The 16,650-nt window shown below is 41.6% G+C and overlaps 1 protein-coding gene and 1 pseudogene across 1 annotated transcript in view; both read left to right on the top strand.

Moving 5' to 3' along the window:
• Nucleotides 1-16,650, top strand: part of LOC121447140 (nuclear body protein SP140-like protein) — a 93,515-nt gene that overhangs the window by 24,800 nt on the left and 52,065 nt on the right. The window contains exons 7-8 of the mRNA XM_041650221.1: nt 7,060-7,206; nt 8,248-8,319. Coding sequence (XP_041506155.1) covers nt 7,060-7,206; nt 8,248-8,319 — 219 coding nt within the window. The remainder of the gene's footprint in view (nt 1-7,059; nt 7,207-8,247; nt 8,320-16,650) is intronic.
• On the top strand, nt 14,002-14,967 carry LOC121447141 (annotated as a pseudogene).

The following is a 16,650-nucleotide window of genomic DNA, read 5'->3' as shown; positions in this document are numbered from 1 at the left end:
CGCATCGCCTACATATACCTGAAGGCTGAGGTCTCCTATTTTTGTCATTCCCAGAAGAGATATTATTCCTAGAAATTCTTTGCCTGCAATCCCTTTGCAAATGTCCTAATTTACCACAATTAAAATACCTGGCAGTTTGATGTCTCCTCATTGCTTTGGAAATCGCTTCTCTTACCTAAGATTCATCATTATAGCTAAATGTCTCAACATTCATCATATGCTGAATCCATTCAACCATAGGTGCTGATCTAGACTTTAAAGGCCCAATTATCTTTTTGCATTCTATGTTTGCATTCTCAAAAGCTAGAGATTCAAGAAGTATTTGTCTAGCTTCTGGGTCTGTTACCCCTATGTCCAGAGCCTTAATTAATCTTTGCAAAAAGTCAATAAAGGGTTCTCTCTGTCCCTGCCTAATTCTGGTATATGATTCAACCCTTTTTGCTGGATCTTGTATCCTATTCCAAGCATTTAAAGCTGCTTGGTGACATAGACACAATACTTCATTGTAATAAAGAGCTTGGATCTGTGGATCAGCATATTCTCATGCACCAACAATTTGATCTTTGGAAACCTCGACACCTTTTGCTCTTCCTTGTTGTTCCATATGTTTGGATTCTTCTCTGAAATAAATTCCAAACATCAAGGAAGGTCCATTATCTAAAACTACAGACACTAACTGATGGAAATCATGGGGGGTAACTCTAGCATTAGAAGCCCAAGTCCTTATATTTCCTTTACATATGCAGAGTGCAAGCCAAAATTAACAATAACTTGCTTAATTTCTTTTAGATCATTCATTGCTATTGGCGTCCATCTAGCTTCTCTGACTCCCTTTGAGCCTTTAGAAGTTGACGCTTTGTCAGAATTAAGTATAGGGTATGCTGCTAAAACCTTGGGTAAGCCAGTTCTAATAGCTGGTGTTGGCATTGTATCCTGTCCTTGTGCCTTATTACTCTGTTCACCAGCTCCAATCATTTCTTCAATCATTTCAAGTCTTTTTATTATTGTCTCTTTTGAATCCTGAATCTCCTGACCTGCATGAGTTTCTAGTAAAGATTGTATGGTTCTTAGGAGTGCCATATTCTTCCTAAATGATAGAATATGGAAAAGAATACTGAAACCTAGTGACCAGTAAATTAAGTTATCCCCATAGTTATATGAACCTTGCATGATATAACCCATTCTATTGGTAACCAGAACAGTAAAATTAGCGTTGGAAACGATAACTGCCATATTACCTATTATCCAGCAGGTGGTGCTGTTGCCAAGTCGCGACGAAAACAGGGTTCTGTTTTAGAGTCCGCCTAGTATTTGTTAAAAACTGGGAAATGCAAGTTGATCAACAAAGTAAATGTAATTAAATCAATTCTGTACACTGAACCATAAACCCAGAATCCAGGGGTAGAGAAGAGTAACCTGGAGCTGTGTATGCCTCCACTCGCTCATACATGCAGGGCTCCATTTCTCCTCATCACCAACACTTCCTCTTGCTTGTCTTTTTGGTGGTGGCCATTCTAACTGGTGTGAGGTGACATCTCTTTGAAATTTCTTGTTCTCTTACCATGGTGCTTGACACCTGTGTTCCTATGGTCATCCACAGTCCTATTGAATAGAAGCATTGAGGTTGGGCATCCTTTGGTAAAGAGAGAGCTTTTCGCCTTTGAGTACTGATGTTTGCTATGAGTTCTTTTCAAATGGCTTTGAGTTAAAACTGAATATAATTTTTGACTTTCAGATTAGGAAGATATCTGATCCTGGTCCTTTTTAACAAAAATAGTTGAGTTTTAATTATGAATTTAACCTCATTTGTTGTGGCTTGTCTTAAGTCAGACTGGAAACCTCTGCCTTCTGTCTGGACATTTACACCTTGCCATAAATTTGGAAAGTTTTCTGTTATATCTTCAAAGTTTTCATTCCCTGTTCCTTTACAAAGGAAATAGGCCTAGTTTTTGAGGTGAGTCATTGGTCAAGATCCTAGGACTACAGTCTATAGCAGACTTGGAGACTCATCTCACAGTTACTGTCTTTGGCCTCATAGGGGCCTGCTTAGTGTTGAGTTCTCTGGGGCAGCACCAGCATTGAGATCGAAGGTCAAACCTGGTTCTTGGCTTCTCTGTCCTCCCTCAATTGGAAGTTTTCTCTCTGTGTGTACTGTACTGAAGATGTTAGGGATTACTTAAAGTGGCCAAGCTCAATGTACCTTTTCTTATTTTCTTGTACCATCTAGGTGGTTCCCTTAGGCATTAAGAAGGTATTTTCATGCATACAGATGTTCAGTCTGATGTTGGGGAGGGCTGGGTTGGGGAATAATTACAGGATTGCTTTCAAATCAGCTCTTTCCTGTATTAAAAATATATTTTTAAATGTATTCTTTGCTTTTCTAGAATAATAAGCACGCATTTTTGTTTTTGCCCACATTATTCACCTCCACCCAGGCACAGTCTCTTGATGATTTTAACACCTGTGAGGGGGGAGATTGTTGTTGTTCTCTTAAATAGAGGGGTGCCCCTGGGTAGAAAAAAGCAAGGAGAGAGAAAAGGGAGGCACCAACTAGAGAACAATAAGTAGCAATGCCGGACATGCAGGCAGGGTTTAGAACAGCATGCAGCCCAAACCTCCCCATGCTGACTGAGGGAGGGGATGACTTGTACCTTTCTTCTTAGAAGTTCAATGGAACAGAGATCCTGTAGGGCATTTCCTATCAGCGTTCAAGGAAGGAGGTCCAGGGGAGAGCCCTGCAGATAAAGACTGGGCAGTGCTGATGAAAGACCTTCGTTGATGCTTAGGGAAAAACAGACATGGAAGGATGACCAGAGACATCCAGAAGGGGACAACAGGGCAGACACCAGATGTGGCAAGGCGACTTCCTAATGTCAGGAAGCTCTCTTCTCTTCACCTCCTTAGTCTTATGCTCAGAGTACACCTTTGCCTCCTTTTGGTCCTGGCCCTGAAATAAAGTGACTTTTCAAGTACAGAGGGGGCTATGAGGTCTCCCTCAATGCGGCTGACCCCAGTTTGACCTCCTGTTTGGTGACAGGACAGAAGCCACTCCCACAGGTGTTCTCTGACTGCCCCACATGCTGTGGTTCACATGTGCTAAGTGAAAATACATAATCAATCAATCAATCAATGAAAAGAGATAGAGGGAGAAAAGTATGAAACATAGGAAAGTAAACAAATAGTGGGAACTAGGCAAAACACAGAGAGCATGATAGACGAGAATTGTCAGAATTACTGTGAGAAGTGGGGAAACCAGCATGTCACTTCTGCTGATCAGGGTAAGACATCCCCTCGGTGAAATGACCCTGTAATCCCCTCAGATCACCAGGGCCTATTTTATCTTGAGTTTCACTATAAAAGATCTGCTACGATGTATATAATATTCTGTCTGTGTATATGCCTGAAGGCCAGAACAGGGCGCCAGACCTCTTTACAGATGGTTGTGAGCCACCATGTGGTTGCTGGGAATTGAACTCAGAACCTTTGGAAGAGCAGGCAATGCTCTTAACCACTGAGCCATCTCTCCAGATCACTTCCTACGTACCCCAGCAGCACAGACATTAAGGGCAACATTGAATAAATGGGACCTCCTGAAACTGAGAAGCATCTATAAAGCAAAGGACACTGTCACTAAAACAAAAAGGCAACCCACTGATTGGGAGAAGATCTTCACCAACTCCGCAACTGACAAAGGTCTGATCTCCAAAATATATAAAGAACTCAAGAAACTAGACCATAAAAGGCTAATCAACCCAATTATAAAATGGGGCACTGAGCTGAACAGAGAATTCTCAACAGAAGAAGTTCAAATGGCCAAAAGACACTTAAGGTCATGCTCAACTTCCTTAGAGATCAGGGAAATGCAAATCAAGACAACTTTAAGATACCATCTTACACCTGTCAGAATGGCTAAAATCAAAAACACCAATGATAGCCTTTGCTGGAGAGGTTGTGGAGAAAGGGGTATACTCACCCATTGCTGATGGGAATGCAAACTTGTGCAAGCACTCTGGAAAGCAGTGTGGCGGTTTCTCAGGAAATTCAGGATCAACCTACCCTTGGACCCAGCAATACCACTCTTGGGACTATACCCAAGAGAGGCCCTATCATACAACAAAAGTACATGCTCAACTATGTTCATAGCAGCATTGTTTGTAATAGCCAGAACCTGGAAACAACCTAGATGCCCTTCAATAGAAGAATGGATGAAGAAAGTATGGAATATATACATATTAGAGTATTACTCAGCAGTAAAAAACAAGGACTTCTTGAATTTTGCATACAAATGGATGGAAATAGAAAATACTATCCTGAGTGAGGTAAGCCAGACCCAAAAAGAGGAACATGGGATGCACTCACTCATATTTGGTTTCTAGCCATAAATAAAGGACATTGAGCTTATAATTTGTGATCCTAGAGAAGCTAAATAAGAAGGTGAATCCAAAGACAAACACATAGGCATCCTCCTGAATATTAACCTTCATCAGGCGATGAAAGGAGACAAAGACAGAGACCCACATTGGAGCACCGGACAGAAATCTCAAGGTCCAAATCAGGAGCAGAAGGAGAGGGAGAACGAGCAAGGAACTCAGGACCGCGAGGGGTGCACCCACACACTGAGACAATGGGGATGTTCTATCAGGAACTCACCAAGGCCAGCTGGCCTGGGTCTGAAAAGCATGGGATAAATCTGGACTAGCTGAACATAGTGGACAATGAGGAATACTGAGAACTCAAGAACAATCGCAGTGGGTTTTTGATCCTACTGCATGTACTGGCTTTGGGGGAGCCTAGGCAGTTTGGATGCTCACCTTACTAGACCTGGATAGAGGTGGGTGGTCCTTGGGCTTCCCACAGGTCAGGGAACCCTGATTGCTCTAGGAGCAGATGAGAGAGGGGGACTTGATCAGGGGAAGGGGAGGGAAATGGGAGGTGGTGGCAGGGAGGATGCAGAAATCCTTAATAAATAAATAAATTAAAAAAAAAAGATCTGCTACTTCCTAAACACACATCTCTGGCCCAGGCTTCCCCTCTTGGCTCATTTTCCCAAGTGCCTAGAAACATTCCAAAGACCCAACAGACGTCTCTATGTGAAGACTGTTTTGGTATCTTCTGTTCAATAATATAACAGACCACCTCCCACGCCCCACGGCTTCTCTAACCTCATTTGGTCCTGTTTTAATTACAATTTTCATCCTTCTCTAGCCTGCCTGTGTGTGCATGCTCAAGCCTAGTCACCCTACGTTGGACCCCATCATACTCATTTAAACTAGAAGAACAGACTTTTGTCTGACTTTGCCCTTCTCATGCTGTTCCCTCCAAATTTCTTTTCTTCTGCCAAAGAAAAATCTTCCAAGAATGAATTGGAATGGAGACATGGCTTACATTATGATGACTGGCTGCTCTGGCAGAGGACCCAGAATTGGTTCCTAGCAACCACAACCATCTCTAACTCCAGTTCCGGGGAATCTGACACCCTTTTCTGACCCCCTCAGAAACTGCATGCACAAACCACCACACAGAGAAAGCACTCCCCTACATAAAGCAAACATAAAATAGATGAAAACCAGTTCCTGAGGCTTTTAGAGCCCAGTGCCTTCTGCAGCTCTCAGCACTCAGCACTGTCAGAGTGACAATGGAGGTTGGCATCCACACTCCTGTCCCCATCACTTGTCTCTTACCTTAGCACCACATCCCACCACACCTACTCTCTGTAGGCTCCTGCATTTGCTATGCCCTGTCTCTGCAGCTTCTGCTGGTTCTGGAAACTGTGCGATTTGTGGCAACAGTTGGATGTAATCTCTGAAGTTTGAAAATGCGTATCCCAGAGTTCAACAATGACATTCCTCAGCAGAGGAGAGGAGAAATGTGTGGTCATCAGAAGACACATGAAAGGCTGAGTGTAATACATGCACTCAGGAGGAGGGAGAGGAATAGATCAGGAGTTCTAGGTCATCCTTGGCTAAGTAATTTGAGGCAAGCCTTGGCTACAATGCAACCCTGTCTCAAAACAAATTACTCAAAACACAAATAAGAACGAATTCTCCCAGCAGTGTTTATCTTAAAAAACAAATAATTAAAGCATGGTAAGTCAGCATATTTTTATAATAACAAAAATAATAATACAGAAGAATCTCACAAACATATTAATACCCATATGTAACTTATATATACACACATGTACATATATCAATCTGGGAGTGTTTGACTTCTTTGAGAACAGAGATGTTAAAATGGTTATAATTTCTTTTATATTGGTTATATAGGCATCAAAATTAATTTAGGCTTTGAAACTGGAGATGATAGTTAACTTTGAGATTTACTGTAGGGACAGTGGAATGTGTCACCTAGAGGCCTCTGGGATGTCGGTCATCTGCTTTTCTAATCCAAGTGATAGTTTCTCTTTGCAATCATTTAAATACCACTTTTATATATAAATATTAATCTGCAGTTAAAACTTTAATTTTGTCTTTATTTATTTTTTTGAAAGGGGGTCTTGCTATGTAGCCCAGGTTGCCCTTGAACTTAACATTCCTCCAGTCTTAGCATTCAAAGTGCAGGGTTTGCAGGTGTGTGTAGCCCTGCCTGGTTAGTTTTTAATCTTTAAAATATCAAACCAACTATCTATCCAAGGAGTCAGTGGATAGAAGGGAAGGGAAGAACATAGTGGGAGGGAGATTGCGGGGAGAGGGTTAATCATGTATTCAAAATGATCTTCTAGGGAGTTAAATGAAAATTCTTTGAGTGTATATGTGCATGTTTGTGTGTATACACATGTACTGGTCTGCATGTGCTTGTGTGCATATGTGTGCTGAGGCCAGGGATCAGCCTCTGGTTGTGTTGTGCTTTGTAGCTGGACTTGGCTGACTAGTCTAGACTGCCTGTCTGGCCAGTGATGCCCCGGGACCCACCTGTCTCTATCTCCTGTGTGCTGGGATTGCAAATGGATGCCACGTTAGTGTGATTTTTACGTGGATCATGCTTGCACAGCAATCACTTTGCAGCCTGAACTGACTCCTCAGTTCCTGAAAATAACTTATGCATTGTAATTTGGACCAGGAGCAGAGATACCCAGACATGGAATCAAAATTTACCATTGTTCTGTGAATCCGGTAAATATAAAGCAAGAAAATTCTTCAGTTTTCTTGAGCAGTGAACATCAGACCCACACAAGGACCGACCACAATCAGGCCTCTGAGGTAATAGGTAAGGAGGACTGACAGAATTGCTACAGGTTCCCAGGCAAGAGGCTTAAACAAGTCATCATGGTCCTTTGGGGACAGGACAAGTAGCCAAGTGGAGGCAGGAAGGGAAAGAGGCCCACCAAAGCCAACCTCCACCTTAGCAGAAGGAGCTGGGGAAAATTAAAGGCAGAAATGAGAAATGGAGGCTAATAAATGGTGAGGCCAGGCTTTCTTTTCTAAATTAAGAGAAGGCAGGTGGAGGGAGGGTTGGTAGGAGTTAAGAAGAGAGAAAAAATATCAGGGAACCAAAATACGTGTGAGAATAAATGGGCAGGGAAGCATACCAAGGACCAAGAGGTTCATCGCTGGGCACAGATGAAGAACAGGAGGATGAACAGAGCCAAGAAGAAAGCTAAGGAGCAAAGTAGGAGTGAAAAAGAGGTAGGTGAGGGTGTGGGGAAGTGAGAACCAGAATGAGGGTACAGACAAGATGCTTGTCAGTTCCTAGGAGGGACCACCTCTATGGTCAGTTGTTGGTTCACAGCCTTAAAGGAAAGGTGTACAGCCTGGAGTTAACTATTCAGGTCTTCTTAGTGTTCACACTCAGGTGTTCCCTACCGTGTGTGCCTGCTGTCACCCCTAAGGTGTTGCGGGATATTTGATCACACTGAGTGAAGATGTGTCACTGTTTTTCCTCACCTGTGTAAAGCACCTTCGGATTGGTTTAATAAAGAGCTGAATGGCCAATAAATAGGCTGGAGACAACAGGCAGCTCTTCTGGGCTGAGATGGAAACTCAGTGGAAGAATCTCAGAGGTGGGGATTTTCCAGTCAAGTACAGAGGAAGGGGGAAGTACTGTACTGAGGAAAGGCAATGAGCCATGTGGCAAAACATAGATTAAACAGGTTAAAGTTTTAAAAGCTATTTGGGAACAAGCTTAAGATAAGGACAAGATTTCATAATTAATATGAAGTCTCTGTATTATTATTTGGGAACTGGCAGTCCAAAAGAGTTCAACTCCACTAAAATGCTTAAGGCAGTTTTCTTTCTTTCCTTCGTGCAGACCTTACCGGAGATAATTCTGATGATGAAAACAGCTGCTCAGAGGAATCCACCTCAGTCACCTGCCAGTCAAGTAAGTACGCCCAGAGAGCAAGACAGGCTGTAGGCATCTGCTCTCAAGGTACTATTTTATGATGGGTGTTGTTCTGTGTCTGTTCTGTGTGATGGATCCCTGAAACCTGTTCTGTCCATTGAATTTCACTTGATTCTTTTGGAAAATGCAGGGAAATCATGGCATACACTTATCCTATTAGTGGATAGAATCATCCATTTTTAACACAATAGAAACAGGCATGTGTATGTGTGTGTGTGTGCATATGTGTGCGAATGCACACTTGGGCATAAGTTCATGTGTACAAGTACTGGTGTGCATGTTCATGGAGGTCAGAAGACAATCCCAGGTGCTCTTCCTCACCTTCCACTTTGTTTGAGACCTAACCTCTTGTTCATTGACATGTATGCCAGGCTAGCTGGACCACAGTCTTCCACGGATTCTGTCTTGACTACCTGTCCTGCTGTATGGACCCTAGGATTACAGTCCATTCTACAGTGTCTGACTGCACATCTTGGCTTCAGGTCCTCATGCTTGTACAACAAGCACTTTAACCACTGAGCCATCCCTCTGGCCTCAATGAGTTTGTTTTGTAAACTAATTATCATGTTTACTAAGTGGTAGACTCATCCAATGATTTCTATAGAAACAAAAAGGCTTCCTGCTCCTTTATTGGAAGATCATACTTCCTCTAAGCAGAAACTTAGACAAGAGTCCAAAAGCAAGTCATTCAGCCATGTGGTTAAGTAGACAGAAATAGAGGCTCAAGACAAAACATTCTGAAACCCAAAGTACTGTTCCTGAAAAATTCTTCATCAAGTCATGGCTTTTGGAGCGATTTTTCAAAAGAGTTTATAAATAATGTGTACTTCTTTCTTTATAACATCCTTAAAAGAACAACTAGAACAGACATAGACATCCTTTTCTCCTAGGGAAAAAAAACAGTCACAAATGATGTGTGTCTATGTATTCTCCAAAGTCTAATGGAGTATTAGACTGTCATCCTGGGTACTGAGTAGTTTCTGTCTTAAACTGTGGGATAGGAAGGTTTCTGGGTGTGATGTCATGAACCTGTAAGCCAGCACTCTGGGGGTGGAGCCAGGAGTATCAGAGGCTCATGGTCATTCTAGGCTGCACAGGACTCTCTCTCACACACAAACACAGAAACACACACGGAGGGGGGGACTAGAAAGGCTTGATTATCTCAGTCCTATCTGGGTTGTTTGAAGATTAAGATTTTTTTCTTTTTTTTTAATTTATTTATTTATTTTTTTTATTGAGAAAAAGAAAAAAAACAAATTTCCTCCTCCTCCCAGCCTCCCATTTCCCTCCCCCTCCTTCCACCCTTCTCCCCCTCCTCCCACCCTTCTCCCCCTCCCCCCACTCCTCTCCCCCTCCCTCTCCAGCCCAAAGAGCAGCCAGGGTTCCCTGCCCTGTGGTAAGTCCTAGGTCCTCCCCCCTCCGTCCATTTCTAGGAAGGTGAACATCCAAACTGGCTAGGCTCCCACAAAGCCAGCACATTACGTAGGTTCAAAACCCCGTGCCATTGTCCTTGGGTTCTCATCAGCCCTCATTGTTCGCCATGCTCAGAGAGTCCAGTTTTATCCCATGCTTTTTCAGTCACAGACCAGCTGGCCTTGGTGAGCTCCCAATAGATCAGCTCCACTGTCTCAGTGGGTGGGTGCTCCCCTCGCGGTCCCGACTTCTTTGCTCATGTTCTCCCTCCTTCTTCTCCTCATTGGGACCTTGGGGGCTCAGTCCAGTGCTCCAGTGTGGGTCTCTGTCTCCATCCATCACCAGATGAAGGTTATATGATGATATGCAAGATATTCGTCAGTATTGCTCTAGGATATGGTCATTTCAGGTTCCCTATCCTCAGCTGCCCAAGGAACTAACTGGGGACCTCGGCTTGGGCATCTGGGAGCCACTCTAGGTTCAAGTCTCTTGCCAACCCTAAGGTGGCTCCCTTAACTAAGAATTGTGCTTCCGTGCTCCCCTATCCAACCTTCCTTTATCCCAATCCTCCTTTTTCCCCAAGTTCCCCCATTTTCCCCTTCTCCCTTTTCTCTCCCCATCTCCCCTTACACCCATCCCACCCCACCCCCAAGATCTCAATTTTCTCCCCGACAATTTTGTCTACTTCCCATAGCCAAGAGGACAACTATATGCTTTTCCTTTGGTTCACCTTCTTACTTAGCTTCTTTGGGATCACCAATTGTAGACTCCGTGACCCTTGTTTATGGCTAGAAACCAATTATGAGTGAGTACATCCCATATTCATCTTTTTGGGTCTGGGTTACCTCACTCAGGATAGTGTTTTCTATTTCCATCCATTTGCATGCAAAATTTGAGAAGTCATTGTTTTTTACCGCAGCATAGTACTCTAATGTGTAGATATTCCATACTTTCTTCATCCATTCTTCCATTGAAGGGCATCTAGGTTGTTTCCAGGTTCTGGCTATCACAAACAATGCTGCTATGAACATAGTTGAGCATATACTTTTGTTGTATGATAGGGCATCTCTTGGGTATATTCCCAAGAGTGGTATTGCTTGGTCCAGGGGTAGGTTGATCCCGAATTTCCTGAGAAACCGCCACACTGTTTTCCAAAGTGGTTGCACAAGTTTGCATTCCCATCAGCAATGGATGAGTGTACCCCTTTCTCCACAACCTCTCCAGCAAAGGCTATCATTGGTGTTATAGATTTTAGCTACTCTGACAGGTGTAAGATGGTATCTTAAAGTTGTCTTGATTTGCATTTCCCTGATCGCTAAGGAAGTTGAGCATGACCTTAAGAGTCTTTTGGCCATTTGAACTTCTTTTGTTGAGAATTCTCTGTTCAGCTCAGTGCCCCATTTTATAATTGGGTTGATTAGCCTATTACAGTCTAGTTTATTGAGTTCTTTCTATATTTTGGAGATCAGACCTTTGTCAGTTGCGGGGTTGGTGAAGATCTTCTCCCAGTCAGTGGGTTGCCTTTGTGTCTTAGTGACAGTGTCCTTTCCTTTACAGAAGCTTCTCAGTCTCAGGAGGTCCCATTTATTCAATGAAGCCCTTAGTGTCTGTGATGCTGGGGTTATACGTAGGAAGTGGTCTCCTGTGCCCATGTGTTGTAGAGCACTTCCCAATTTCTCTTCTATCAGGTTCATTTTGTTCGGACTGATATTGAGGTCTTTAATCCATTTGGACTTGAGTTTTGTGCATGGTGATAGATACGGATCTATTTTCATTCTTCTACAGATTGACATCCAGTTTTGCCAGCACAATTTGTTGAAGATGCTCTCTTTTTTCCATTGTATACTTTTAGCTCCTTTATCGAAAATCAGGTGTTCATAGGTTTGTGGGTTAAAGTGAAGATTAAGATTCTATAGTGTGCCCCTTGGTGATTCCTTTCCTATATCCAGAAGACTTGAGGCATGTACTTCCTCAGGGAAAACACACTAGGACAAAACCTGAGGTCAAATGAAAATGTGTCTTGGTCTTAAGGTTACAAAAGAACACACTTTGAAAAGGTGCCTTCATTTTAGTTGTTCACCTGTTTTTTGTTTGTTTATTTTTGCTTTTTTGTGGGTTTCTTTTGTTTGGTTTTTAGTTTTTATTTTTTCAAGACAAGGTTTCTCTGTAGGTTTGGAGCCTGTCCTGGACCCAGCCTTGTAGACCGGGCTGGCTTCAAACTCATAGAGATCTGCATGCCTCTACCTCCCTAAATACCAGGATAAAAGGCATGTGTTACCACTGCCTGGCTTTCATGTATCTTTTAAAAGTAGAAATGTGTTTTAGGTTTTAGACTACAAATACTCTCTGTGTCTATGGTTCAAAAGCAAAATAATATTTTTCATAGAAATGTGGGAAGTATCAGATCAATGGCAATTGTTCAACATAAGATTTTCAAGGTCTGTCTGTGTGTGTGTGTGTGTGTGTGTGTGTGTGTGTGTGCATTTACATGTGTGTGTACTTGTAGAGGCCAGAGGTCAGTATCAGGTGCTACTCTTAAAGAGACATTCACCTTGCTTTTTGATAGAGGGTCTCTCGTGGCGGGGGCGGGGGGTGTTAAAACTCACCAATTTAGCTACACTGTCTAGCCAATGAATCTCTCTAGCTCTAGGATTGCATGTGTGAGTCACCATGGATTGTAGAGATCCAACTCATCTCTTCATGCTTGTGTGTCAAGAACCTTACCAACGGAACTATCTCTTCAGGCTCTTCAACATAAGACTTTCCAAGTTTCCCTAGAAAAATTACAAGAGATAATGGGAATTCAAAAAGATGAGTAAGAATGGGGTGGGGTGAGTAGGAAGTCAAGTCTTAGGAAGAAAAAGTCCAGGGGATTTCAGATGGTCCCTTGACAGTGAATTGCATCTGCCTTAGTCATCAAAATGGGGTTTCACTAACTTACTGTTCTGGTAATTTAGAAAGCAGACCCATGTGCATGGATGGAGGCCAAGCTTTTTAAGCAGATTCAGGGTATTTCTAAAATTTCTTATTAGGGAATTTCCAACTAAATTGATTTCTTGTTCACAACCAGGGGATTCCAGATAATTCTACTATTTGGTACAGTGATCAATATTCATGACTTAGAATCAAATGAGGGAAAGGGGGCCTGTGAAATCACATGCTCAGGACACTAGATTGTACCAGAAGTTGGCTAGAATTGCAACTTCTAGACTATGAGATGTCCAAATTGAACTGTAATGGCTCAAATTGTAATCCAAGCATTCTCTGTAAGTCTTGATGCTGCAACTCTAGGGCACCACTTTTTGGATTCTTCTTCTCTAGTCTTATCAAAAATCCAAACTCACCAGAGAATGATTTATCTGGATAAGCCCTGCTGAGAGATAAAATGAAATATAGCAAAAATAAATAAATAAATAAACTAGTAAAAGGATACTCTCTTTACTCCATGAGATTGACCTATTAATACTAAAGAGTTGAAATAGTGAATTTAGTTTCTGCAGTGGCTCTATAGTTTATAGAGTATAATAAGAATAGAATTCTTTTGTTTATTGATAACACTGTCATTTGTCATTAGCTTAGAAAGTCTACAAACAATAATTTGTGCTATTTACATATCAAGCAGATATGATAAGTCTGAGGTTTCTCTGTCCTGCCCCATGCTACAGTCATTCAGTCCCAAAGAATCACACAGAGATCTACATCAATTATAAACTGATTGGCTCTTCTTATTAACTAATTCTTATAACTTATTTTAGCCCATAATTCCTGTGTGAGTTAGCTATATGGCTTGGTACCATTTTTGGCAAGGCAGTCATATCTTGCTTCCTCTGAGGCTGGGATGGACTTAAACTTCCCTCTTTCCAGAGTTCTCATGTTCTCATTGTCCCGTCTCTACTTCCTGCCTGGCTACTGGTCAATCAGCATTTTATTAACGGTAATACAAGTGACAGGGTACAGACCATTGTCCCACAGCATAAGGGCTGCAGAGATGGCTCAGCAGTTAAAAGCACTTACTGCTTCTGCAGAGAATTCAGGTTTGGTTCCCAGCACTGAAACTCTCTCTGCAGGGCTGGCGTCCTCCTTTGATCTCCAAGGGCGCCAAGCCTGCATGTGATGCACAGACAAGCAAACAATCATGTGCAAAATAAAACGTTTAAATCTTTTTTTAAATATCAATTTATTCTTGATTGTCAAGATTTATAACAAATTATTAAGCCGGGGCAGGCGGGCGCGGAGAGCTGGTGGAAGATGGCGGAGGGAGGGCGCGCGGAGCCGGAGGAGCCGGAGAGGGGGTCCTCGAGGCCCCGGCCCCCGAGTGCGTGGGACCTACAGTTGGCCTTGGCAGGACTGTACGAAGAGGAAGTGAAATGCAAGTCTTCCAGGCCTGCCAGATCTGCAGCTCCCGTCTTTAAGAGCCCACGGACACTGCCGCAACGGCTTTATTCAGGTGAACAGGAATGTGGTGGAGTACATATAGCTCAGCCTCCACCGGGGAACATTGTGAATGACCTTTCAGAGAGGCAAGGGAGCATGGGGCTGTCCCTCTAAGTGAAACCACAAGATCTTCAAGTGACGACAAAGCTAAGTCGTTTACAGGTGGAGGATACAGATTGGGCAGTTCCTTCTGTAAGCGGTCAGAGTATATCTATGGAGAAAATCAGCTGCAAGATGTTCAGATTTTACTGAAGCTGTGGAGCAATGGTTTCAGTTTAGATGATGGAGAATTGAGACCTTACAGTGACCCAACAAATGCTCAGTTTTTAGAATCTGTTAAGAGAGGAGAGACTCCCCTGGAGCTTCAGAGACTGGTCCATGGCAGCCAAGTGAATCTGGATATGGAGGATCATCAAGACCAAGAGTACATAAAACCCAGATTGCGCTTCAAGGCTTTTAGTGGAGAAGGACAAAAACTTGGAAGCCTTACACCTGAAATTGTCAGTACTCCTTCTTCTCCAGAGGAAGAGGACAAATCAATACTTAATGCAGCTGTTCTTATTGATGATTCTGTGCCCACCACAAAAGTTCAGATTAGGTTGGCAGATGGAAGTCGTCTGATCCAGAGATTCAACAGCACCCACCGGGTCCCGTCCTGAGTTTGCAACAACAGACTTTATTCTTGTGACTTCGTTTCCGAGTAAAGAGCTAACAGATGAAAGTCAGACACTACAAGAAGCAGATATTCTTAATACTGTGATACTCCAACAGCTAAAATAGTATTGTTCCAACCCATGTAGGAATAGGTAGTGTTGTACATACTGGTAAAATATTTCCAGCATAAAAACAACCAAATTATTTTTATTATTCAGATAAATCCTGTTTTTGCTGTTGATCTATCTTCCAGTATTTGTCTAGATAAATTTAAACCACGGATAGATCTTTGAATTTTTGAATGTTTGAACTTTTAGTTGCAGGTCAGGCTTTTAGTGATTGATAGCTATAAACATCGAGGTCAGCAATTTATTACGTGCTCAGTGTTAATGTAATAATGTTTTCAGAAGTGGAAAGAACCTCTTTTGATAAATGCATTTGGTAAAATTTGCACTCAAGTTTTTTAATGCACCAATGACCAGTAACTAGTAAGGATCCCTTTTTCTGTAATATATGCCAGTGTCTGCTCTGAGTTTGAAATTGTTTGATCATAAAGTAATTAAGATTTAAAAAAAATAAATAATAAAAAAAACAAATTATTAAAATGTAAAGGCCAATTTTTAGTCCCCATTTAGTTACTTGTTCCATTTCACTCTATGCATACTAAAGTCAAATATGTGAAGATACCTGTTAATGCTCAACATTAATATATCTGATTTATGATGCAGAAATTAAACACTCAGTTGGTACATCAATTGTCATGCTTGTCAAAACAGCTTACTTTTATAATTCAGAAATAGGTTATTAGGACAGTCAAAAGAAAAAAATTAAATTGAGGGGCAGACTGTTTTACTAGATAGACCAAAATTTAAAAATCAAACAGATTTCATTTCTATAATACATCAAAGAAATTTAATGTATGGTTTTTCAGAAATGCTTTCGAAGATACCTACATTGCCAGCATTACAATCTGACCCTTTTAATAGGAGTTACCATACACTGTTCATATACCATCTTCTGGCATTACATCTGATACTTTAATCATAATTATTATAATGGTCAAAGAAGTTTAGTTACTAGTTACTATCAATTGACTTATAGATAAGCCAAGTGTGCTCACCCTTTCCCAGTTTTTTGAAACCCTGATGTGTTGATTTTGGTTTATCCTTAATATAAAATTTCTATGACACTTAACATACCACAAATTGATGACACTTTGAGAGCAAAGCAGAACTGGACAGTCCCCTCCAGTGCTGCCACCACTGAACTGACCACTCTGTCATGCTGCCTGGCTGAACACTGGCATTCTTTAGTTACAAGTGTAAAGATACCTACCTACATGAGCTTAAAAATTGATCTGCACAAAAGAAATTTAAAAAGTTATATACAACAAACTGGTTTTTAAAAATACAAAACTAACATCTGTCACTTTTGTCATGCTGACAACTTGACACATATGCATGCAGAAAAAGTTCCAACTCGGCCATCTGAACGGCTGTGCTCTAATATGATGAACAAACTGCCACTACATTCACACGGACCGAAAGTGTATTCAAATATTTCATATACTAAATACTGCAATAGTCTCTGCACGAATAAATGCTGGTTATAATAGCTTTTGCTTTGATTAAAAGTGTCTTAAGCTAACATTAAGTGCACTAAAATCCACAACAGTTCAGAAATCTATGACCTTACACTAAAGAAATCCAAAATGTACAACTATAAAAGCGAGAAACAATTACTGCCATGCAAGACTGAAACTGAAAATTGCAAGGAAATGCAATTTAAAACAGCAAGCTCAAATATATT

This window comes from Microtus oregoni, unplaced genomic scaffold (assembly GCF_018167655.1).
Source record: "Microtus oregoni isolate MIOR12 unplaced genomic scaffold, Mior012 000004F_ref0000308, whole genome shotgun sequence".
Classification (NCBI taxonomy): domain Eukaryota; kingdom Metazoa; phylum Chordata; class Mammalia; order Rodentia; family Cricetidae; genus Microtus; species Microtus oregoni.
This window is presented reverse-complemented; position numbering and strand designations above follow the sequence as displayed.